General features: G+C 47.6%; 2 protein-coding genes across 2 annotated transcripts in view; both read right to left on the bottom strand.

Annotated features, from left to right (window-relative positions):
* Window positions 1-1,611: 1,611 nt before the first annotated feature.
* On the bottom strand, window positions 1,612-10,139 carry LRRC47 (leucine rich repeat containing 47). The gene is made up of 7 exons (XM_015414691.1): window positions 9,454-10,139; window positions 7,011-7,472; window positions 5,453-5,569; window positions 5,230-5,345; window positions 4,337-4,439; window positions 3,513-3,602; window positions 1,612-3,087 (listed from the first exon to the last, which is right to left on the bottom strand). Exons 1-7 carry the CDS (start codon window positions 10,129-10,131, stop codon window positions 2,851-2,853), a joined length of 1,803 nt encoding a protein of 600 aa, XP_015270177.1. The 5' UTR covers window positions 10,132-10,139; the 3' UTR covers window positions 1,612-2,850.
* A 7,212-nt stretch (window positions 10,140-17,351) lies between these two features.
* CEP104 (centrosomal protein 104kDa) overlaps window positions 17,352-23,898 on the bottom strand; it is a 42,835-nt gene continuing 36,288 nt past the window's right edge. Inside the window, exons 18-21 of the mRNA XM_015414685.1 lie at window positions 22,250-22,371; window positions 21,222-21,289; window positions 20,387-20,483; window positions 17,352-17,920 (exon numbers count right to left, since the gene is read on the bottom strand). Coding sequence (XP_015270171.1) covers window positions 17,799-17,920; window positions 20,387-20,483; window positions 21,222-21,289; window positions 22,250-22,371 — 409 coding nt within the window. The 3' untranslated portion in view covers window positions 17,352-17,798. The remainder of the gene's footprint in view (window positions 17,921-20,386; window positions 20,484-21,221; window positions 21,290-22,249; window positions 22,372-23,898) is intronic.

The raw sequence follows: 23,898 nt of genomic DNA, 5'->3' as shown, positions 1-23,898 counted from the left end.
AAAGCAAGAAATTGCAAGTAGATAAATAGGGACCACTTCGGTGGGAAGGTAACAGTGTTCCATGCGCCTCGATGTTCAGTCATGCCAGCCACATGACCACGGAAACGTCTTCGGACAGCGCTGGCTCTTCGGCTTTGAAACGGAGATGAGCACCGCAACCCTAGAGTCAGATTCAACTGGCTTTCGAGCAGGGGAACCTTTACCTTACGAACACCTTGAAGTGGATCCGGTACTCAGTCTGTAACCAGTGCAATTGGTGTAATGGTCAGACTTTCAGACTAGGACCCTCGGGTTTGAATCCGTGCTCTACTGTAGCTCACTGAGTGACCTTGGGGCAATCACAATCAGCCTGACCTACCTCACGGGGATGTAGTGAGGATAAAATGGAGAAAAGAATGGTATGAGGTGCTTTGAGCCCACCATTGTGGAGAAAAATGGGGCATAAATGAATAATATAGTTGAAGGTGAGGGGCAGGTAAAAGATAGGTTGGTGGGAAAGAGAAGAGGCTGTGGAGGCCTTCGGGGAAGGGAAAGAAGAAACAGTTGGGAGGGGGAAAATGAGAAGCCCTCAGAAGTCTGTCGGCCGCCGACTTGCCCAGTAATAAGGTAGGAAGCTGGGTTAGAGCTGTTGCGAAGTTTCCACTTGCACTAGAGCTCTTGTGCAGGCAGAAATGCAAGAAAAAAGTAGTCGCATGCTGAACTTATTGGATCCCAGCTTGCGTTTCCACCCGTACAAGATCTTGTGCAACCAGCTTTTCAAGGGTGGTGTGATGGCTAAAAAAAGACACCTCTTTTTAAAATATGCCTGTTACCCTCCTTGATGGCACTCAGGAATACGGTGAAAATGCATCCTTTTGGTCTGGACTTTTAACAAGAGTAGTATTTTATTCAGTTGTGACGAGGGCTGCTTTACAGAACACACACGCAGAGCCCCAAGACCTCACCCCAAACCAAGAGGCATCATTAAAACTCCCATTGCAATACAGTGTTTAGACAACTGGCAGATGCCTAAGAGCTGTGGGTTCCCCACAATACCTTAAGCTGGCGGTTCAAATAGAGGGGACTTAGAAATACAGGAAGAATAAAGGGTATATATATATAAAAAAGAACTAGGAGAGATTTTGTTATAACCTTAAAAGATGGTGTGTGTGTGTGTGTGGGGGGGACTAGAACTTTTCCCTCTGCGGAAGAAAAGCAACTTCAGCTAGCTTGATTATAGTTCCATGAATATCAAGGGTGGACACTGTACTTAGCAGTAAGCACCATGATTGGTGGTGGAAAGTGCCATCAAGTTGCACCTGACTTACGACGACCCCGCGGGGTTTTCGAGGCAAGAGGTGTTCTGCCACTGCCTGCCTCTGCAGAGCAACCCTGGTATTCCTTGGAGGTCTCCCATCCAAGTGCTTGCCAAGCCCGACCCTGCTTAGCTTCTGAGGTCTGACGAGATCAGGCTAGCCCTGGGCCATTCAGGTTGGGGCCCAGCACCATGGTTAGTACACGAGAAATAGTGGTACGAGGTGTGATGGACAAGCAACTATTATTCTGAAATCGTTATGCTGAGAAGTGATCGTTCTGAGCCAGAGCCAGGGAAAAAAAGCGTGATGGTGAAATGACACAACAAATCAAAGCGCGCGCAGGTCATCATTTCTGCTTTTATTTCTAATCTTTTGAGATTGCTCGCTGACAGGTTCCTCCGTGTGATCCAGTGAGTGCTACAAACTTAGACCAGGATGTTAAAAAAGGTACTTTTTAGGCATGCCTAAGAGTTGTTCAAAGAGAAGTTCACGTACAGTAGATTTCAATCTCCTCTTTGCTGTTATCGCAACCAGCTTTTGAAAGAATCCTCAGTGTGAAGAGTGATTGGCTGTGGGGAGAAGGCTGCCCTTCAACACAAGCTCAGAGGTTCTCGTTCTACAAAGCACAGGCTCAGTTCATTCTCCAGCCACTGCAGTCCTATGGCTTCATCCTGCGTGCCCAGCCACATGTGAAGAAGAGAAACCACCGAGGCAGCTCAGTATGCTGTGCCGGCAGCATCCCATGTGAATTGACTTCACAGGTCAAAAGAGTGCCATGCAATGAACCTGGGGGGGAGGGGGAGCATGTGGAAGCCATCTTGTCATGATACAAACTGAGCTTGAGGCTTTCAAGATTCCAGGTCAGTACATGTGAGTCTGTACCTGCAGGAAACCCGGGAACTCCACCAACGGCCACAAAGGCCCGTTTGGTCCCCCAGAGCCTCCCATGCTGGGGATTCTCCTCCCACTCTGCATTATCCAACAACTGAATTCACCTAAACTAGCACACAGAGGGATGCCATAGGGTCTCCCCCTTACACAGCTCAGTGTTCATACGCAGGACTCAGCAACTGCCATGCAGGAGAGGAACACTCTACAAAAGCCTTTTTACACTGGAGAACGAGAGGCGAAAGAGCCTCTGGCTAGATCAGGAGTGAGTCAACAATGCATCCCCCCCCCCTTTTCAAAAAAAGTGAGTTGCCAAACAGGGCAGTTATAGTGAGGGACGGCAGCCCACGAAGCTTGAGTCTGCCTGGGCAATACAGTTATTACATAAGAAGAAATATGGGTTCAGCACTTTGATCCAAAAGTGATCTGTGTCGCTTCCGGGTGGGTTTGGATAGGAGGTTAGTTACATCTGATTACCCACAGCAGTCTTGGAATCTTCCGCAAGACCACAACATCTTGTTCCATTGCATTTCAATGAATCCTCCACAAAGCAGAGCAGCGGCTGTCTTGCTGCTGGTATAAAATCAAAGTGTAGCAAAACAAGGCTATTGTAAAATATACACCCAGGCCCTTAAATTAAGCAGTGGGGAGGAAAACATTGGTTGGCTTAATGAATTACAGTGAGGAGAGATGAGACTGTACTGAGATCAGTTTTTGAAGGGTAAAGGACCTTTAAGTTGCTTTCCATATCCACGACCCGAACCTGTTCCAGCATCAGAGGGGAATTCCTGGGAACTGTTTTGGCGCCCGAGTTTTCGCAAAGGAGAATCTTGTTTGATTCATGATCAGAATTCACTTCCTCATCCTTGTTCTCAGAAGTGAACTTGTGGAGCTCTGCCATTTTCTGTGATAAAGAAATCAAGATTGCACTGTGTAAAGTTGCTGCCTTAAGAGCTGATGGGCATTCCCCCCAAGCAAATAAGACGGAAATGGAAAGAGGCATAGAACAATACATGCTGTACGCTCAGCTTTCATCATGTTAAGGGTGGTGGCTGCAATGACAGATCACGGAGGGCTTTGTTGTATCAAGGTCGTGGACTTTTGGCACACACCTGCTATATGTAGAGTAATTAATTACCCAGGGTAATTTAATTGGGATGCTGGGGAGTATGGGGAAGTTTACTTTGCACCCTGACCTTCAAACTTTAAATTGTATATCTCAACCGGATTTCCTAACATACAGTAAACTTGGGAATCTACGGTTAAAGAGCATGCACAGCGGGGATTGCAGGGTTGGGAGGGGGAGAGGATCAGGAGCTATGTCCTCACCAGAAGGAGAGTGTCCATCACGTCTTTACAGATCTGCAGGCTGGTGGCACTTGTCACCTCCAGAAAAATACCTGAGGTCGTTTTCCCAAGCTTCACACAGAAAACAGAAATGCAGATAAAAGGAAAGGGAAAAAAAAAATTAAGAACTGGACTTGGCGTAAAGGCCAAGCCGAATTAAGTCCTGTGGAATCTAATTTCATTCACAAAAGCAACAGAAGTGTGATGGCTTTCTCCAAGGAGCCATAAGAATGACATTTTTGCTAGCATGTCTAGCGAAGGATTCTCAGCACCCCTGCGGAACTACACTTCCAAGCGTTCCATGAGAGATAAGTCATAAACAATGGTGCCCATTTAAGCCTAGCTGAAAGGTGTAGAGTAGAACATACCTTTGGCATGAAGTGGAAGATGAGCATGTCTCAAAGAACTTAGAATATGGTAAATCAACAAGACTGCCTTGAATGCTCACTGGGCTTTCAGGATAAGGATTTGAAGCTTGTTCCCTCTACACAACAGTTTTATGCTACAAACGAAGAACTACGCTCAGGGTTGAATTTCAGTTAGCAAGTTCATTAAAAAAATGTTTCTAGACTCTGTGGACATGGGCAATGCCTGCTGAGCGAAAGAGGTAACAGTGAGATGTAAAATGGAGGCGGCAGCTTCAGTGCCTTGTGAAGGTCTTGGCCCCAAACTTCAACTAGCAAAGCCAGATTTATGCAGTCACCGAAATCACACAAATCTCCCCCAATTTGCCTTATTAATGAATGTTATGGAATGCCACATTTCTCGTTGCAGAATTTCAGCTGATATTAAATGGTCCTCTATACCTTTGTCTTCTCACTGTTTGTGATTGGTGGGAATGAAATCACAGCACCCTCAGCATCTATTAGGCAGGGGTAATTCTCTTTCCCATCTAGTAACTGAAGGTACCTGGATAAAAATAAATGAGAATATAGAAATGAGTGAAACAAAAAATAAAAACAGTAGCCATCCAAGCAGTTTTCTTGCAAACACTAAAAAAATAAATCAAAGCTCTAGAGAAGCTGGGAAGTTGAAGTCTGTTTTACTTGCATTCAGTTAGTTTGCATTTTCATGTACATGATTTGAAAATCTGCACTCTCAAGCATGAAAACCCCCAGCATTCATCCTCAGCCCATGGCAGAAGTCCAAAGACTTTCTGTGGGACAGGGAAGGGCCATATGCTATCCAGGTGGAATTTTTGTTCCTCCCCCCAAGAGCACAGCCTCACCCTATATCAAAAACTGCTTTTGAAATTACTCTGTTTCAAAACTTGTTTGGGGACTGTGGAACAGGCTACAGTTTCAAAATGACAACTTTAAAGCACCCCTTTCTTGATTTTTGGAACCTGGTCTCAAACAGTAAAACCCAAAGCAGTGAAAAACAGCTCAAACTGGGTTTTTTTTTTAGGGGGGAAAGCAGCAAACAAAGCTGATTGCTTTATGCAAGTGAAACTAGTCCCAAACGGGGCAGAGGCATCACTGGGGACCGTAAGCTTTTGCTCAGACCTAACCCTCTTGCATGGGAGCTTTGTGAGAGTGGCTCTAGCTTGCAGAACCTCACACCTAACTATGGCTCTGGAAGGAAGCCATGGAAGTCAAAGAGGGGTAAATAGAATGGTATTAATTGTAACTCAGGATAGGTCTAAGGTGATGACATGGCTCCATAAAAGACATATGGTGCCCCAACATTTAACACTGACTTGTGCAGCCCAGAAATATTCTGCCTCTTCTTCTGCTTCCTCTGCTCATCGGCTTCTGACTGCAGCTGGCGGAGGAGGTCTTTCGCCTTGATCTCCTTTCGGCCCAAGGGAGTGATCTAAAATTGAGCATTAGGCAAAGATGAAAAGTTATCTGCATCAGCACCAGTTTATGGATAATTCCAGTTTAGGGATAACTCCAATACCATCACCAGTACAACCTCACCTTCAATTCATCAGGAGGTCGAGCATCGTACAGGAGAGGACCTTTGATCAGTCGCAAATCGTGTGTGGCGATGGTGGCTGCTGTCCGTTTGTCACAGATGTCTTCATGGAGTTTGGTCTAAAATTTCAACAGAGCCATCAAACAAAAAGCTTTGTTACTGCATCGGGAAACAGCAGCCCCTTCTTTCACCACACTGACAGTATCAAATCAGCTGCTCCATGAGAGAGTCAGAAAAGGAAAAGCAGGCAAGGATCAGTGGAACTTTTCCCTATCCTGACAATACCACCTATATCTATAAGAAAATCAGAAGAAGACCCTCTGAAGCATTCTCTGCTTTGCTCACTGAATCAGCTGTGGTGGGTGGCCTCCTGGATAAGGTGGCATCTTTACCCCAGAACAGCTAAATGAGGGAGAACAATTCTATTAAGCTCCATCTTAATAACCACCAAGGCAGCTTCTCTGGAAAGAACTGCAGGGCAGAACAAACTCCCTAACATCCACCATAACCGAAAAGATTGTTATCTGGTCCCTGGTTGGTGGCTGAAGGACAGAAGATTGGTGCTTTTGGGGAGGCCATGCTTTCTGTTCTGCTGCCAATGCTGAAACACTGCCGAGAAAAAGCCGGTGCTCTGGCACAGACGTTAAATGTAGAGCAAGGAAGGCTGCTATTTTACTGTAGGACAGAGGATCTCTGCTGAGGCCAAAGACAACTTTGTTCAATTAGATTTGCAGGCTACCCTAAGAAGCTTAAGGATGGAATATATCTCGTCAAAACAATATACCTGATATAGCCCCTCTTCCCAAAGAGCACTACGCTTTGGAGAACAAAATCTCCTGGTGATCCCTGGCCCGAAAGATATCTGGCTGTCCTCGAACATTGGCCTGGCGGAACTCTCTGCCTGGTGACATCCGTGCCCTGCAGGACCTGGGACAGTTCCGCAGGGCCTGCAAGACAGAGATGTTCTGCCAGGCCTATGGTTGAGGACTGCAATGGTCTACCATCAAGCCTGGCCTTCACCTCTCACCCCCCCCCCCCACCATGGTGAGGGCACAAATTGACATCAGACACCATCAGAGGATTACATTACAGTACTGTATTGTTTTAATTGAACTTGTTTGTACGATTTTATTATTGATACTTTAGTATATGTTGTACACTGCCCTGAGCCCTTTGGGGGAAGGCAGTTTATAAACTGAATCAATCAATCAATATCCCTGTTCTCATCAGAAAAGCTGCCTTCGGGCCCAGTTTCCACAGGGAAAAAACAACAACCATGTATGCTTATAGAAAAGTATTTTGGGATCACGGAGCCTTTATTCTTCATGCTGCAGTTTTCAATTTACTAAATCTGTTCTTCAGCTGTGGTTGCTTTTCACAGAGGTTTGCAATCTACGTCACGAGCTACTACATGCATCCAACCCTACTGTCACTTATTTTCAATATGTTCCAGAGTGCTTCATACTTGATCCGTATGGGACAAGCCCAATAACTGCCCAAATACTTGTTTACAGTTGGATCATGCTCATTAATTATCCCACATGATTTCTTCAGACATACCTGAACAGAAAGAAACCTCTTCAAAGCATTGCCTGTCTGGAAATCCATCCCTTTCACCACGCAGCACACAATATAGGGGCGGACTTCTTTGACGGCCGGGCTGGCTTTCACGCTCAGTGGAGCTGGATTCACAGTGATGTGAAGCACTTTGACTATCAGCTTCTGTGCCTCTTCTGCCTCGTCGTCTTCCGAATCACTGTTGGCTTTTTTCTTTGGCTTTTCCCTCTTCTTCCGCCGAGCCTCCTCTTTCTCTGTGCCGTCCTGTTTTCCCTTCCCTTTGCCGCCCCCTCGGCCCCCAACTCGCAAATACTCCAAGATGGATTTCGTTTGACAGCTCTTCACCATCTTCTCAAGGCGCTTGTCTTTCAGGGCGTTGTCTTTCAGGTTGACGTCCTTCAGCTTTGGACAGTCTGCTAACTCCACGGGGATTTCAGACAGTTTGTTATTAGAGACGTCCAAGGTCTAAGAAGCCAAAGGAATTGAAGCAAAAAGTAAATGGAACATCAATGCCTTTAAACAAAAATGAGCCATTCTCAGTTTCATCCCATCCTCCTTCCAAAAACTCAGGATAGCACACATGATTCTTTCTAATTCTCTCTCATGATACCCTCCAGTTAGACACAGCTTAGGAGCCAAGTGAGGATTTTAACTGGGGGTGGGGTGGGTCACAAACATTAGTCTGACACCACATTGGCTCACTCTGTCCCTGGGACAAAGCCATGCCATCAGGTGTTGTCGTCGTCATGTTACAACAACTTCATATCCAGAGATTTCCTTATAAAGAAATGATTTGCGGACAACTGTCATGCAAAGAACCATCATGCTGCTCTATGGCAAATAAACAAAAATATGGCACAAAATAACCTTACTGAGAAACAGAAGGAGCAACTGTGGCGGTCCAAAGCTACAGCAGTCATGTGTCATCCTCATGCCGCTTCCACCACATTGGATCTCTCTGGCTGAAGCCCTACAAATTCTAACTGCCACCATCTATTATAAGAGCCGTCAAAGCAGAATAGTACATTCTGGCCTCCGCCTTGAGGAATGCCCTACCTTCCACAACTGTAGCATTCCAAAAACTATGTAAAACAGACTTGCTCAGGGGAGCGTTTTTATAAAGGTGACAGGCCTATGTTCTAATGGAACAGTTCAATGAAAAGAATGGGTCTGTGAAATTCACTACTACATATGGTATGTGCTATCTACTACTGTATCTTGTTTTTACTGTATTATATCCCTACTTATGTAATATCATTCACTGACTGTTTAATATGTTCTGTTTAATAGGTAAAGGTTCCCCCTACTCGAAAGCCAGTCGAATCTGACTCTAGGGGGGACTCAGAGTCCCACAGCGATCAGTTCTCAACAACGTCCTTTCCAAAAAGGTTTATTTACAGTAAAAGCAGGTGATTTGTGCATACATCTTGTGTTAGAACTGATTGCAAGCACGCAAAAGGGGGAGCTATACACAATTCAAACTGGGATCCCCTGATGGAGGTGAGCCAATCAGGGAAAAGGCCAAAGTGCGCCTAAGCTAATGGGTTTACGCTCCAAGTGAAAGCATCAACAGCAAGGTACCAAGGTCACTGGCCTAAGCTAGCAGATAAGACGAGGTGAGGAGAAACGAAAGCTAAGATTCCAGTATAACAGCAGACTATCATCCATCCTCTCCCCTCTCCCTCGATGGCAGCTTAGGTGACAGCTGCTCATCTCCGTTTACAAGCTGAAGAGCCAGTGCTGTCTGAAGATGTTTCCATGGTCATGTGGCTGGCATGACTAAATGCCTAAGCACACAGAACGCTGTTACCTTCCCACCGAAGCAGTACCTATTTATCTGCTTGCAATTTCTTGCTTTCGAACTGCTAGGTTGGCAGGAGTTGTGTTTAATACTTACCCTTTATTCAGATTTCCACAATCCCAGTCCTATTACATTGCTCATCAGACATCTCACCGGATTAACTGCACTGCTGTGTCATATGATCTGCCTTGAGTCTCAGGGAGAAAGGTGAATTGTAACAACATAAACCGCTCACTGAGACCAAGCTCTTGGTTTAAATTCCACCCCTGCCTCAAACTTGAGCCACTTTGGTGAGAAGCCACTTTGGTGGGAAGGTAACAGCGTTCCGTGCACCTTGTTGTTTAGTCATGCTGGCCACATGACCACAGAAACGTCTTCGGACAGCGCTGGCTCTTCGGCTTTGAAATGGAGATGAGCACCGCAACCCTAGCGTCGGATTCGACTGGCTTTCGAGCAAGGGAACCTTTACCTTTACCTTACTTCAAATGTGAAGAATGGGAATAAAGCTTTAGGCACTGTCAGAAACCCCATTCATCAACTCAGGTATTCTGTTAAATTGTTTTTGCTCACACCATTCACATTCCTTCTTAACCGCTTTTCCTGGCCGCTTACTATCTTTTCACTCCACCCAAGAAACGGGTTTACCTTGAGGCCGGCCAGGCGGGCGATCTGGGCGCCGAGTTCCTCTAGCTCGTTGCCGGCGGCTTCGAGGGTGGCGAGCAGGGGCAAAGGCGGGGTGCGGCCAGGCGCGGGCAAGAGGCCGCCGGGGAGGGAGCGCAGGCAGTTGCCGCCCAGGAGCAGCTCCTGCAGGGCCGGGGCGTTGCGGGCCAGGCCGGGACCCAGCTGGCGCAGGCGGTTGCGACGCAGGTTAAGCAGCCGCAGCTCGGGCAGGCCTGGCGGGAGGAGGAGGGCGCCGGAGCTCCCCCCGGCCTCGCCCGCCCCGGCGCCGGCATCCGCGCCGCCCAGCTCGGGAGGCAGCTCCTCTAGAGCGTTGTCCGAGAGGTCGAGGATGCGCAGCGTGGGCGGGAGGAGAGCAGCCGCCCCGGCCAGCCCCGCCGGGCCAAGCGCGCAGCTGGGCAGCGCCAGCGTGTGCAGCGCCGTCAGCCGCGCCAAGGCCGGGCCCGGCTCCCGCAGGTAGGCGCAGCCGCCGCGCACCTCCAGCGACCGGAGCGACGCCCCCAGCGAGCCCAGGGCGGACGGCAGCCGGCCCCCGGCGGCCCGCACGCGCCCCTCCAGCTCCGGCCCCGCCACCAGGCTCAGCTCCCGCCGGCCGGAATCCGTCACCTCCGGCCAGGCACCATCCTCCTCGTCCGCCGCCGCCATTGCGCCGCCCCTCAATAGCCGCTTCCGGGGTTAGGAACCCGGATGTAAAAACTTATGGTTTCCCTTAAAAGCCCTTCTATACCTTCGCTGTCTCTATGGCAGTGATTTTAGGGCTTTTACTTGACACTGATAATTCCATATATGAGGGTCTCCCCCCCCCCCCCCTTCTTCTTCTTTTTTTTGCAATTCCGGGATTTTAGAAAAAGAGCGTCAAAAAATAAATAAATCTCCGCCCTTTCTCCATTTGCTTGTGTGTGTGGATGCTAAATCATAGATTTTGAATGGTAGAATGGCCACATACGTCCGGTAGCGATCCCTTCTGGTGCGGAAGGAAAAGTGACTAGCGGTCCTGATGCTGTATCCTTGCAACCGTGTGGTGAAAACTGTCCTGCCACAGTCTACGACTGCATCCCCCGAGAGACTGGAGGGATTGTTGCTCCCCTTTCTCCTTGGCTGCCAACTGCGCTCGCACCTTTTCTTAAACACCATAATCGTAACTATGAAACGGAACATCCCATAACAAAACAGGAAACTTAATTTAAAAAACCCGATTCTGCTGCAAAGAAGAAAGTGCTCATTAACGCCAGGCAAAGGAGCCGATGAAAGAAGCGCTCAAGACTACTAGCGCATTCTGAGCAAAAAGAATGTTATTTTAGACAAAGGATGTTATTTTAGAAGAGATAAGGACTGTAGCCTAGGAAAGTCTTAAGTCTCCTTAGACAATCCACACGTTTTAAAAATCAACCACAAACCAATCCTGAAAATATTTTATTTTTATTTCATTTGATTTATATCCTGCCCTACCCTGCAAGTGGGCTCAGGGCGGCTCACATATAAATATAACAAATTAAAGCTTAAAACATAATACAATTTAAAAAAAATTCAGCTCTATGCATAGATCAGCAGATAGCGATAATCCAACTTAATTACTTTCGGAGACTTTAACCTGCATATGGGCACTCAGATATACTGGACAAATTCCAGTATAAGTGGATGAGTGTGGAAATACGGAAAAGAATGCAGAAAACACTGGAATGGTATCTGGATTCTTCCTATAAACTGAATAGTAATGGCTAGTGCTGAAGCAAGCAATGCAGGTGAGCCTGTGGCACTGGCTTGAAGATATTTTACGAGATGCACTGCAGTGCCCAGAGCATGATAAGACTGAGAAAACTTTTTGCCTTGCCTTCTGCCCTTTCAGGTAGATCAGTCTACAGAGCCTATTAACGGAAATTTATATATTACACACAGGCTCATTTCGCAGTGAGCTAAACACTTTTCTGGAGCACAAGTGTTAACTAAGGTCAGCGAGCTACTGAACTGCAGAGGTGACTCTCTGGTCTAATGTGTTTCCATTAAGCCTCTCTGTTTATCTGTGTTCATAACATATACTTATTCTCTGCTGTAGAGTACGTAAACCACACAGTGAACATAGTTCAGGGAGCAATCTGGCTAATCAGGGACATTAGAAACAGAATCCTCCATTAAGACACTAAGCAAATATACTCCCAAGAACTATGAGAACTAGAAAGTATTTTTTTAAAATTAAGTTGAAATTTCTACTGTATGACAGAGAGCAAAGGAGGGACATCTGTCCCATTTTCATGGAATTTAGCACTGCCATGCAGAACAGATGAAACTCTAAATATCAGAGTGACCAGCTGCATAGCGGAACTAGAACGCTTGGGCTATCCAGGGATTTTCCAAGCGTCAGACTCTTTCCAGTGCAGTTTTTGGGATATAGCAATGATGAATAAATTAAAAAGAAAAGTGAACAAGGGTTCATCAAGAATAGGAGGTAAGACTGGTTGGCTGCATCGAAGGATTCCCTTAAAAACACTTACAAAATCCACACGCAAGGTGTCCATTCTCGATATGAACTTCAGTTAGCGGACTGGTGGGCTCCAAAGACCAGCTCTGAAAGCCAACCTACTTCTCCCATTTCAATTAACCACCCACAAGGCCCCAGATAGCTTATCTACCAGAATGGCTCCAGCCTAACATTTATGAACACATAAACTTGTCCTAGCTAGTCCACTTTTGCTGCTAACTGGCAGCAGCTTTCCATGGTCTCAGGCAAAGAAAGATCTTTCCCTGATCTTCTTCAACTGGGCATTCCAGGGACTGAACCGGGCACCTTCTGCATGCAAAGCAGGTGCCTTACCTTGTCCCTTAGTTTATGAACATCAAGACTAAGAACGGGAGCAATGACATACCTTCAAGTTCTGCTTCAGAGCCTCAAGGGCACACAGAGAGGCATTCTCGGGGAATTTTGAAACTCCCTCCGGAGACTCATCCAAGCCTGAACTTGCTCTTCTTCCAGAACCAGTGTGTTCTGATTCAAATGGACTTTGGTGGCCAACTTCAAGTAGCCTCCAAATCAAACACCACAAACCCCTCCCTCGAAACAATGCACTTCTATTTGTCCCAGTTGAAATATAGACTTTTATTATTGGAGAAAAGCCAAGTACAAACGCCGTCCAAGGTGACAAGAGAGACATTTGCAGTACCCTGGAATCAGCCTGCTGCTATCCAGCAAATTGTCCCTTTGTATGTTTCCTTCAAACCCTGCAAGGGCTGTATTGCAGCTGCACCAGCTGCCTGATTTATCCTCAAAAATCCCAGCTTGGAAATGACAGGGGAGTCATAGGTGGGTGGAAAGTGCCAGGCAAAATGGGGAAACCCCATTAGCTGGAGCCAGCACATGCCACGTTTATCACAGGATTCCTTCCTACACAGAACATCTAGTCCGGCAAGCACACTTCTCTTTCTTAGAGACAAGTCGGTAATTTTAGCTGAGGTTGTCAAGGGTGGGGCTGCCATCACACGCAGCTTCCCAAACCTATCCTGAATGGGTATGAAGAGTAAGGCATTTTAATGGACAACAGTGGATTGGAGGGTTAACTCTCCCTCTGCCTGGCACTACTTCCCACCTTTACCCGTTGCCTGGGGGCAAACAGGGCTGGGGGGGGGGTAAATGGTGTGAAGGGGAGTCAAGAATCTCACTGCCACTTCAGCCCTGAACATGCCCCCTCTCCCCCCCATTCCTAACATACATTTGCTGATTCACCTGCCCCTTGCAAGTAGACCCTGCCCCCATTCCTCACACACATTTGCTGATGCAACGTGTAGTTAAACCGACCAATGGAAGTGGAATGTTCCATTGTGGGAAATCACCTTCTGTCAGGCACCTGGCCCTTGCAATGATGCCTCCCCCCAATAGCACCGGCCCATTTAGAGTTGGCCCCAGCCTCGTGGGCTGGGACAGAGGCTTTCGATACAGGTGAAAAGATGAGCATAAGCAAACATCTTGAGGAGAAAGTGGGGGGGGGGAGAGCAAAACAGAGAAGCCACCAGCCACAGGAGGTGCTTCTGAGCTGCTGCACTGCCCCCCGCCCCCCCACCAAATGTCAGCAGATGTTGCATGTTTTCCTAAGCAGCTGCTACAGCTGATGCGCGGCTGGGGAGAGAATGGAGGCAGCTTCTGCTTGCTTGACCAAGAGTGAGGGGAGGAGGTACAACTCCTCTGCTCTACATGGTTACTTCCTACTGAATGAAAACGTATGCTCTTTTCAGTGAGTGCATTGAGAAAGCTCGGGTGTGGTGGGGGCACAGCCACGTGCAGGGGTATACATCTGCAGTTTGTGCTGAGAGCCAACTCAACCGGGCATACACGGCACCCCCCCCAAAAAAAAAATCTTGAGTGCGCCACCAAACTGTCTTCTGGCTTGCTAAGTGTGCAGCTCCCCATTAAGGAGGGAGGAAGCCCTCCGACACCAGCAATAAATGGAACAGCTCCAGAGAAAACCCAGCCAGGCCGATGGAAAGGTCCATCAACCCAAGAGTCTGGCTTCCAACAACAGCCAGCCAGGTGCCTCTGAGAAGCCAGTGAGGTGGACACAGATATTTGGGTCATCCTCTGTGGATGACGTCCATGATCTCTGGAATACATGGAGGTTCCACTGGGCCATTATGGCTGACAGCAGTTTAGATACCCCCCCACCACGGATTTCTAATTTATCATGGTTCAAAGCCACCTAGGCTTGTGGCCCCTTCCCTGCTCCTGGTAGTGAAATCAGGGACTGTGAGGCTGATGGCAAGTTGCCCGTGAGACGTTATTAAAGTCGACTGCTGGGTATGAACTATCATTTTTAGCCCAACAGGGCTGCTTCTCACCCGAAAAAGAAACCTGTAAGTGTCCTAACGCTGGAGTATACTTACTCGGGACTGAGCCCCATCCAACTCAGAGGGGCTTACTACCAAGTGAATCTCAGGTGCTTCCTAGTGACGTTCACTAAGTGATTTTTGTGTGTGTGCTAATTCTGTACAAGGGCTAGCTTGATAAGAATGCTAATAGTGAGAGAGATATAAATAGGGTGTGAGTACGTATAATACACCATCATCGACAACCTCAAACACACTTTCAAGCCAAGTGAGATACTGTGTCAGTTTCACACGTGAAAGGATTGTACAATAAGCACAGAAGGAGCCGGAAATCACTAGACACCGTACCTTAAAACAAAACGTAACGGAACAGAACCCAGGAAACGAGGGAAATGTAACAGCTGGGGGGGGGGGACACTGGGACCTCCCATGAAGGGACCATTGCAAAGTCCAGCAACCAGGTGGAAATGGAGCTGGAAAGCCTTGGATCCCACGAAGCTCTTAATACAGGTTGTATTCCCTACAGAAGTCTTTCCCCACCAGCAAGATCCCACCACATGTCTGCTTGGAGGTGAGCCCCATTTCACAAGCTTCTCTGAGCAATTTTCTTCGCTTCTTTGTTTTACGGATATAATTACCTCCTGTTCTGTCTGGGGCTGGTCAGGGCAATCTGCGAATCAATCGTTTCACAAGCTTCTCTGAGCAATTTTCTTCGCTTCTTTGTTTTACAGATATAATTGCCTCCTGTTCTGTCTGGGCCTGGTCAGAGCAATCTGTGAATCTGGGTCTATGATTAAGTACTGCTTTTTAAGTGCTCAGAAGGCAGAGCCACTCTTATTTTTTAGCATTTCATCATCGTTTCGTAATAAAAATCACAAAACTAACATTTCTCTGCAAAGCAAAAAGGAGCACTTGATTTCCTCACCTCTCCCCTGTTTCGCAGTACGTAAGTGCCATGCGCAGGACAGGAATGAATGATATTGGAACCAGGAAAGCAAGGAAGAAAACTTTAAAAGGATGGGACAGCGACAGGGAAAACAATGGTATGCGCTGGGCTGCCAAGGATGTCACTGGATTCTCTGTTCAAACTAATATGGAAGTACCCTTGGTCTGGATTCTCTGATGCAAATGCGTGAGCAAATGGCATCAATACTGGAGAAAAAGGTTGTTTTGTGGAAGCACCCATGTTTAGGACTGGACTGCAAATGCCTTTCCTGAGAAATATTTATGACACTGTGTAGCATTAAAGGGATGAAACCTAACACATCTTGGATGATTAGATGCCTTCAGCGACTGGTCTGTTGTACGGATTCCCTTCTCTGCAAGATCACCCTCAAGGTAAGGGTGCATTGGAATGCCCTGACACGACCTAGGCTACCAGCCCAGGGGAACTGCAGAAGCCTTTCCATTGCCTAGAAAGCGAGGCCCCGTCCATGAGCCTGACTGTGGCAAAAGGGAGCCTGGGAGCATGCCCCACATTTCACTCCATGGGGGAGAAGAAGACACAACCCCCAAACCCTACACTCTATATACTGAAGGTGCGGGCAAACACTATGCTAGGCAGTCATATTCTTTGTCAGCAGCACTCTGTTTGGTATGCTGAAGCGGTCTGTGTAATTCAAAAGTCTACCAGTTATCGCTGCAGCCACAACACGTCCCATAAGACTAAAAACAAGTGGGGGAAGCAAAAAGGTACCAGTGCAATAAACAGAGAAGCAATAAATATTTTAGTAACAAATTTAGTAATCCATAATAAATGTGAATATTTTAATAATAAAACGCTGCAATCCCATATAGAAACATTTATATTACTAAAATATTTATTATCTCTCTTTTCCTCGTACCGGTAGGGTTTTGGGTTTTTTTCCGCTTTTCTTCCTCATTTTTAGTTTTCCCTTGTGTTTTCCTCCACCTCGACACAACAAGGCAAAACAAGGTTTCATCAAAGCTGTCATTTCTTTCAAAGGAAGGGGGGGCACAACAGGAGAATAATGACCACCTTTTCATAACTTGATCGGCGTCCCCTGCTGGTTCAGGTTTCCCCCAAGAATTAAATCCACTGTTTTTCTAAATTTTTCATATTCAAGCAACCCTGAATTGTTTGCCAAGGACCATTTGTGCGCTGCCAGAAGCTATGAGGCGAATGTTAGGGCTTAATTCATATGGTCCCTGGCTACGCCCATTGAGCATCACTAAGTAAACTGGGGGAGCCAGAATGTGCCCAGAACTCTCCTTTAGCAACCGAAATGCTCATGAATGGCGAATAAGCTGCATAAAAGGTGGCTGGCATAGATGCTTTCTCTTTTTAATAGCCAAAAGTATCCAAGCCGAATCCACTGAGTCACGTGCTCTGAGGTGAGAGGAAGCCCTAGGACGGCTGGGAAATCCTTCTGGGAGCAGAAGGCTGCTTAAAAAAAAAATCTGTCCTTGGAAGCGCTGCAGCACCAGTCAGTTCCATTTTAAGCAGGAACGTGAGGAGCACCTGAGGTGCATTCTTGGCCCCCTTTTCTGCTTCCCGGACTATACAATGTGGCCGACAGGATTGTCTTTTGTGTGTCGCGTTTTAGACATCTGATTCTCGATTCTCTGATGTGTGTCTAAAAGCCAATGTGCTGAATGGAGTGACTGGTTGTCTCTTGTGCTCTGTGGACCACGGTGGCTTATCTGTCCCTGTTTCAGAGCAGGAATCTATGATTGGAGCAGGTTCTGGGTGTCGCTTTTGCCGGCCTGTGCAAGTTTAAATTGCAGAGGTAGGGAAGGGATTGTTGGAGCCCTCCCAAACATAAAAATACAATCTTGTGCATACTAAAACTGTAATGCTGAGGAAAACAGTAGTTTTGTATGCAAAGATTCAAACCTTCACCCCTCCAATAGGCTAAAATGGTACAGCCCAGCCAAAAGCTGCACCCTGTGATTGCTCAGCATCGAGTTCAGAGGCTGATCTTAACTGAACTGCAGAAGTCTTTAACTGCTGCACTCCTTTGGCTGATCCTGGGCAGGTCCAACTGCACAAAAAGCAAAGAAAAAGGAAACACGAGACCTTCACAGTGGAGGAGGAGAGGGCACAGAAAAGCAGTCCGCAAGTGATGGTCTAGGTTGTGCTTTTTAGATCCACACACATCTGGCATATCTGATTTACAATAGGGAAGAAAAGAGGGCCTTGCTGCCAGGCAAGGGGAGGCACCTGCCTCAGGTGACAGACTGACAGGAGCCATTACGGAGAGCAGAGTGGGAGGCAGAGAAAACAGCCACACCAGGCGTATCATCCTAGGGGAAGGTCTGTGCCTTGGGAATGCATCATGATTACAAATTGTCGTGTCAAGGAAGAACCGTTTGAATTAGGATATGCGGATTGTGGTAAATGCCACTGAGACCAGGCAGTCCAGCTAGAACACTGTTTTTACAAATGGGCCTGCAGCTCACGAGAAGACGAATCCATGGCTTGAGAAAGACAAAAGCCTGCCACCGTTTCCCTGCTTTGGCACTGCAAGGAGGGCGGCAAGTTACTTGGTGTTTTTGTTGAAGCCTCCTCGTGGGGTGGGGATCTTGCTTCCAACCACGGGGGAGCGGAGCTTTGTTCCGGCTGGCCCGGACTTGTTGAGTGCTGTTGTTCCCGCAGTTTTGCCTGTGAATCAGAGGACCAAGAGTGAGAGGCATGAATCCCAGGTTGCAGAAGGGGCTTATTCAGATTCCAGCACAGGAAGAAACATTGTTAAGTCCTCCTGGCATCTGGTGTAGCCATACAAATGGGCATCCTGAGAATCTCTGGTTCCCATTTTTCCAGAAAAGGACGTTTTGGAAATGTTCCATGTCTGTGGCAAGACTTTTAGCTCAAGGCAAACAACAGGACGGGATCGGCCCTGCGCCGTTTCCCATCCCCCCCTGCTGGTCAACACACACCATCCCTCTGCTAGGAGACAGAAAAGCTTACAGTGGGAGCAAAGACTGGCCTAGCAGCTGCTCCATATATGCCTTTGCAAAACTAGGCTGTTTGGAAGCTCTAGCATGCTTCTAACTTTGCCCTGGTAAACATGGTTTGGGCATCTGTATTCTGTCCAAAATTTATCTGCTCTAGAGTCAAACAATCCACGTTCCGAGAAAAGCTGAATCCAGCAGGCTGCATATGTTACACAGATTGAGCACATTCTAGCAAATTTATGCAAGCACAGCATGATTTCTCTTCTCTTGCATGCTAGGTTTCGGTTTCCCCTAGAGCAGCAATAATCATGGGGAGAGGAAAGCATCCTCGCAGGGCATTGAGCCCCCCCCCCCCAAGTCATATGCAGCGCTCCTCTGGCTTCCGCAGTTTCAATGAAACATTTGGATGACCATTTCGGATGTGCACGTATGAAACAAAACAGTGTGGCTGGACCCCACAGTGGTCTCCTACCAACAGTTCTGGAGAACAAGCAGTTGTGGGGTGTTACATACAAAACCCCGGAGAGGTTAAAAACATGGAGCCCCCTTTGATGGTTCTTGAAGAAAAAGCAAAACGTTTTTTCCTAACAAGGACTGCTGAGGGCAATACAGTACCGGACACCACGAGAAGAGTATCTTGGAGGGGAGAGGGCATGGCAGAGGAAGACCAACAGATGGGAGAGGGATTTCTTTTTTTAAAAAAATTAAAGTTTATTAAACTAAAAAAAAAAGAAAAAGAAAAGGAACCCCAACCCCCCCACTAAGTACACTGTCAAAAAAATTACCCCTTATGTACTATCCACATAAGAATAAAAACAACAATACCAGCACTGAGTGATTCTGCTTCTGATTCTAGCTGTTCTGTTGCCAGAGCTATCTTCTGTACAACGCCTGACCATGAGTCCGGATTGGACTCATTGCTATTTTTTTTTTTTTGGGTATGCTGTTAATTTGGATCTCTTTTACTTTCAACAGCCAATCTTGAACCTTGGGCATATTTTCTGCTTCCATTTCCTGGCAAAGACCAGTCGAGCCACTGTAATAATAAGGCTACCGTCTGAAGATCTCTAGGGATGTCGGGTACGTAATTCAGCAGCGGTGTCTCTGGTTTGTAGGTAATTTGTTTTTCCAGCCCGGAGGATACAATCTCTACTGTTTGCTTCCTGTAACTGGAGGCTCATCTGCATAACCACCATATATGAAAGAATCCTGCCTTATCTACTGCACAGGACCAGCGCTTACTGAAGGACAGCGTGCCACCAGGTCGCAAATGAGCCGTGGCGACCCCATGAAGTTCCGCCACAGGGGATTTTCAAGGCGAGAGATGAGCACAGGTGGCTTGCCATGGCCTTCCTCTGCACAGCTGCCCCAGTTTTCCTTGGTAGTCCTCCCATCCAAGTGTCAGCCCTTCTTAGCTTCCAAGCTCTGATGAGATCAGGCTAGTTTGGACCAGAGGTCGATTCGGGGGGAATCGCAGTTCCCCCGGGTGAGGTGCGGGGATGTGTGGCACACGACAAAGCCCCGCCCCCTTCTTCCGGCCGCCCCCTGCTTCCAGCCTCATTCTGTTGCCTTGCAGGTCCACTGCCAGGCCCCTCATGAACATATTGACAGTTCAGTGGCGGCCGGGACCGTTGGGGGCGGGGTGTGTGGCCTTATGACACACTTCCTGTGATGTCAGGGTGTGTGGCCTTATGACACACTTCCGGTGATGTCAGGGTGTGTGGCATATGCTAATGAGTTATGCTAATGAGTTCCCCTAGCTCTTTTTCTACGAACCGACCCCTGGTTTGGACTATTAGTACTTAAACTTACAGATCTTTGCCATCCTTAAAGGACTGAAATGTCACCTTTGGAGGAAGGATTTCTTATGTACTCTATTTCCTAACCTTCTTCCGCCAGGGAACCCAAGGCGGCTGTTGATAATATTCTTGTGGGGGGTGGTCTATGTCCCTCCACTGCCCAGACACCCGGGCCTGCTTAGCTTCAGCAAGGTTGCCGGTGGGGGCTGCTTCTTTGCCTCAGACTGCCCCCACCCTCCCTGCTTCATGGTGATTTGGCGTGATCCATCTGCTAAGATGTAGGCTCGCAGCCTCAACATCTAGTGGTGCCACTGGCAGAGATCTAAATGTTTTCAGTGACCCAGTGAGCAAATGACCCTTGAGGGATGCCATACCAGCAGTCGATTGTGATGGCAAGCTCTTATTCAAGGAGGACACCCGCCTCGGGTTCATGCAGCAGCCGTCTTTGCCCATCAGATGCACCTTCCAGGCCTGGGGGTGAAAGGGGAAATGGAATCAGACCGGATCACGAGAGAGCCCACCAATACAAGGGTGAGTTTATGTGACAGGAAGCTAGGCTCAGGGCTTGACCCGGCTGCGTCTGGAGCAAATGCAAAGGACTGAGGTGGTGAGTCCCAGCTAAAATGCAAGATGGGAGAGAACTGTGCGCATCTTCGTTCTGGAACATGCGACTCTCGTTTCCCAAGGGGACAACCATCTGCCAAAGGAAGAAGTTGCCTAGGATTCTGCACCCCCCTCTTCCTTATCTGTCAGGTGGTACGTCCCTATTTGCTTCTTAAGCAGAGCATGTGTGTGTACTTGGGTGGTGAACTCAGTCCAGCTGCTGGAGGAAGGGAGCAGTGGGGTGTTTGCTTTGAACAGGCTTACATCTGAGAGGTTTGAGACATTTTCTGTTGAGATTATCAACTGCTTACAGAGCGTTAGGAACTTGCAAAACGCTTCCAGTGTTTGCTGTGTTTGCCCTCACAACAACTCTGAGAGGCAGGCCACCAGCCTTTACCTGACCACTTGGGGTTAGGAGGAGGATGCTGCCTGCGGGGCCAAAGGGCTCTTGTCAATACTTTGGCCAGTGTTCTGCTTCTCTTATCAGGCAATGATGGAGCTGGGACCAGCCTCGCAAGCCCAGGAATCATTGTTAGGTGTTGCAGTGAAGGATTATCGTAAGAGAAGCAAAGTTCCCACCAAGCCCACGCATGAATTTGTTCTCACCTCCTCCCCTGGCGCAAAATTTTCATGGCACAATGGACAGTGATTGGCCACTTTCTCGGGTTTGGCAGCTGGAAAGAGAAGGGAGAGAAATCAGAGAGACGTAGAAAGCCTATCGGCACCTACTGATATGCACTTAGATCTAAAGTATTTTTTTAAAGCACAGACCACCACTCCTGCTGTGACCCCCCTCAAATAGGGAAAAAAATAGAACCACCCACATAACACCTCCTTTTTTTGTATCTGTCTGCAGAGTGGGATGTCTGTGGATGTCTCCAGACAGCCCACCAGAAGCAAGGAGGTTTTCTCCAGCAGAAAGGTCATTTCCCAGCCCTTTTTAAGTGGACGCATTTGGACAGAGTGCTTTTGTGGGCTGTACTCTTTGTAGGAATCCCTCTGTGCTTAATTTAGAAAAGGAAAACATGATTGAAGTTCAATATGCCCAGAGGCTGGCTGGGTCATTTGAGTGGTAAGAAAAAAGCTCACCTAACCCCACAAAAGTCTTGGTTAATACTTATGTTACAGACCCAACTTCCAAATATGACACCGGATTCCTATTAAAACTCCTTGTAGTAAGCTTAGCAGATCAGCACAAAGGCTCTTGTCAACAGGTTCTTTTTAATTACACGGAGAAGCATTACAAAATACGGTCCTCCTCCTTCAGTCTGAAGTAATACAGTCAATAACTCCACTACATTTGCTTTGAAAAATACTGGCTCTTAGGCTTCTCAAGAATAGCAATGTACACACAGCCGCCTTCTGTTCTTACAGGGATCGTTTTTTGGCAGGTTTGGATTCTTTAAAGATCACAAGAGCCCCCAGCTGAGTGAAACCCTGCACATTATTCTGCAGTCTGCCTGCCCTTCACGCATGTGCGCCCGAAGTGATTTGACTGCACGGCCTGGAGTGAGCAACAGTGTCACGGTGATGAGTTGCCCAGCTCATCAGTGAGGTTACAACTCCCCCAGGCCCAGAACTCTGGGGGTCAGACTGTGCTGCTCTCTCAATGCGTCCAAGGCAGGGTCACTTACGGTTGCATGCTTTCCCCTTGACGTGTCTGGGAAGCTCTTCCTTGGGTAGGGCTTCGCAGCAACGGGAACACTTGCCAAAGTGATCCTTCTTGTCACATTCTGTCAGCAAGTGCTCGGTCAAGCTGGCAATCTCGACAACCTGAAGCAGGGGGAAAACAAAGATACCCCCCCAAAGCATCAGGTTTAAGTTGAGACCCAGATCAGTTTTCACTGGGTGGCCAAAGCATGGTGTGGCAGTGCATGGTGTGGCAGTGGTGGCGGGTCCTAGTCATGGTGTGGCAGTGGTGGCGGGTCCTAGTCATGAGCGTCCTGGGATTAATGGTACTCTGTAACTCACCCTTTTCTGTCCAGCTTGGTTTCTTCTCTGATTTTGTCATTCTGGCCATCTGGTTAACTATGCTGGAACACAAGGCTGGGGCAGGGTGGGGCAAATGCCCTTTCAGAGCCAGTTTGGTGTAGTGGTTAAGTGCGCAGACTCTAATCTGGGAGAACCGGGTTTGATTCCCCACTCCTCCACTTGCCCCTGGCTGGATGACCTTGGGCAAGCCGTAGTTCTGATAAGAGCTGTTCTTGAAAAAGAGCAGTTTCTGTCAGAGCTCTCTCAGCCCCACCTACCTCACAGGGTGTCTGTTGTGGGGAGGGGAGGGGAAGGGAAAGGAGTTTGTAAGCCGCTCTGAGACTCCTTTGGGTAGTGAAGGGCAGGGAATAAATCCAATCTCTTCTCTTCTTCTTCTTCAACAGAGGATGCAGATAATAGCACAAGGGCATTTGTTGTTTGTCTGAATCCAATCTCTTCTCTTCTTCTTCTTTAACAGTTATTCCGCCAAGCATTCGACAACTTGGATTGAGTATGTAGCACTTTATAGTCGCCATCCTGAGTAGGTTTTACTGAATGTAAATTGTGATTTTAATGTTGTACAGATTGTTTTACTGTTTTATTGTTGTACGCCGCCCTGAGCCGCTTCGGCGGGAGGGCGGGATAAAAATTAATTAATTAATTAGTTAAATAAATAACAGAGGATGCAGATAATAGCTCAAGGGCATTTGTTGTTTGTCTTAAATGTTTGTCCTTCTCAGGTGTCCTTTTAAAGCAAGTAAAGTGAAAGTTGGTGAAGCCACAGCTTCTCACGGTGCGTGCAGATATTTCTTCCCCATCAGTTTCCAATGGGAGCCCCCAATGGGGAGTTTTGTGTTTCAGGTTGGGAAATGACCCAGAGGGAAGGCTTAAGCACCCTCTTCCTCTGTTCTGTGGTCCTGATCTGAAATCTGGACACCACACACCTGGGGACAGAGTTCCCAGCAAGGACTTGCAACTTGCATCTCATTTAAAAATCCCTGTACCAACCTGGATATGCCGAGGACTTTGTAACATGTAGACAGACCCTCAGGCACTGAAGCTCACTTGGATAACTTTGAGCTAGCTGCTCTCTCGCTCTCTCTCTGTGTTTCATACCTCACAGGGTTGTCGGTGAAGATAGAATGGAGAGAGAAGACGCGTGCATGCTGCCCTGAGCTCCTCAGAAGAGCAGCAGGATAAAAACGTGGCAGACAGATGTGACAGAGGCAACAGCAGGACGAATCACAGACGTTTCTCCACTGGGCAAATAGAACCCTTGGGACCAATCCCGTTAGTCTTTCAGGCATATATA

The sequence above is a fragment of the Gekko japonicus genome, unplaced genomic scaffold, assembly GCF_001447785.1.
Source record: "Gekko japonicus isolate JY-2015 unplaced genomic scaffold, Gekko_japonicus_V1.1 scaffold1156, whole genome shotgun sequence".
NCBI lineage: Eukaryota > Metazoa > Chordata > Lepidosauria > Squamata > Gekkonidae > Gekko > Gekko japonicus.
This window is presented reverse-complemented; position numbering and strand designations above follow the sequence as displayed.

Coding starts and splice junctions, on each gene's coding strand:
- LRRC47 (XM_015414691.1), bottom strand. CDS start 10,131: ATGGCGGCGGCGGACGAGGAGGATGGTGCCTGGCCGGAGGTGACGGAT. Junction 7,473..9,453: donor CCCGCCTGGCCGGCCTCAAG/GTAAACCCGTTT, acceptor TTGGCTTCTTAG/ACCTTGGACGTCTCTAATAA. Junction 5,346..5,452: donor GACCTCCTGATGAATTGAAG/GTGAGGTTGTAC, acceptor GCTCAATTTTAG/ATCACTCCCTTGGGCCGAAA.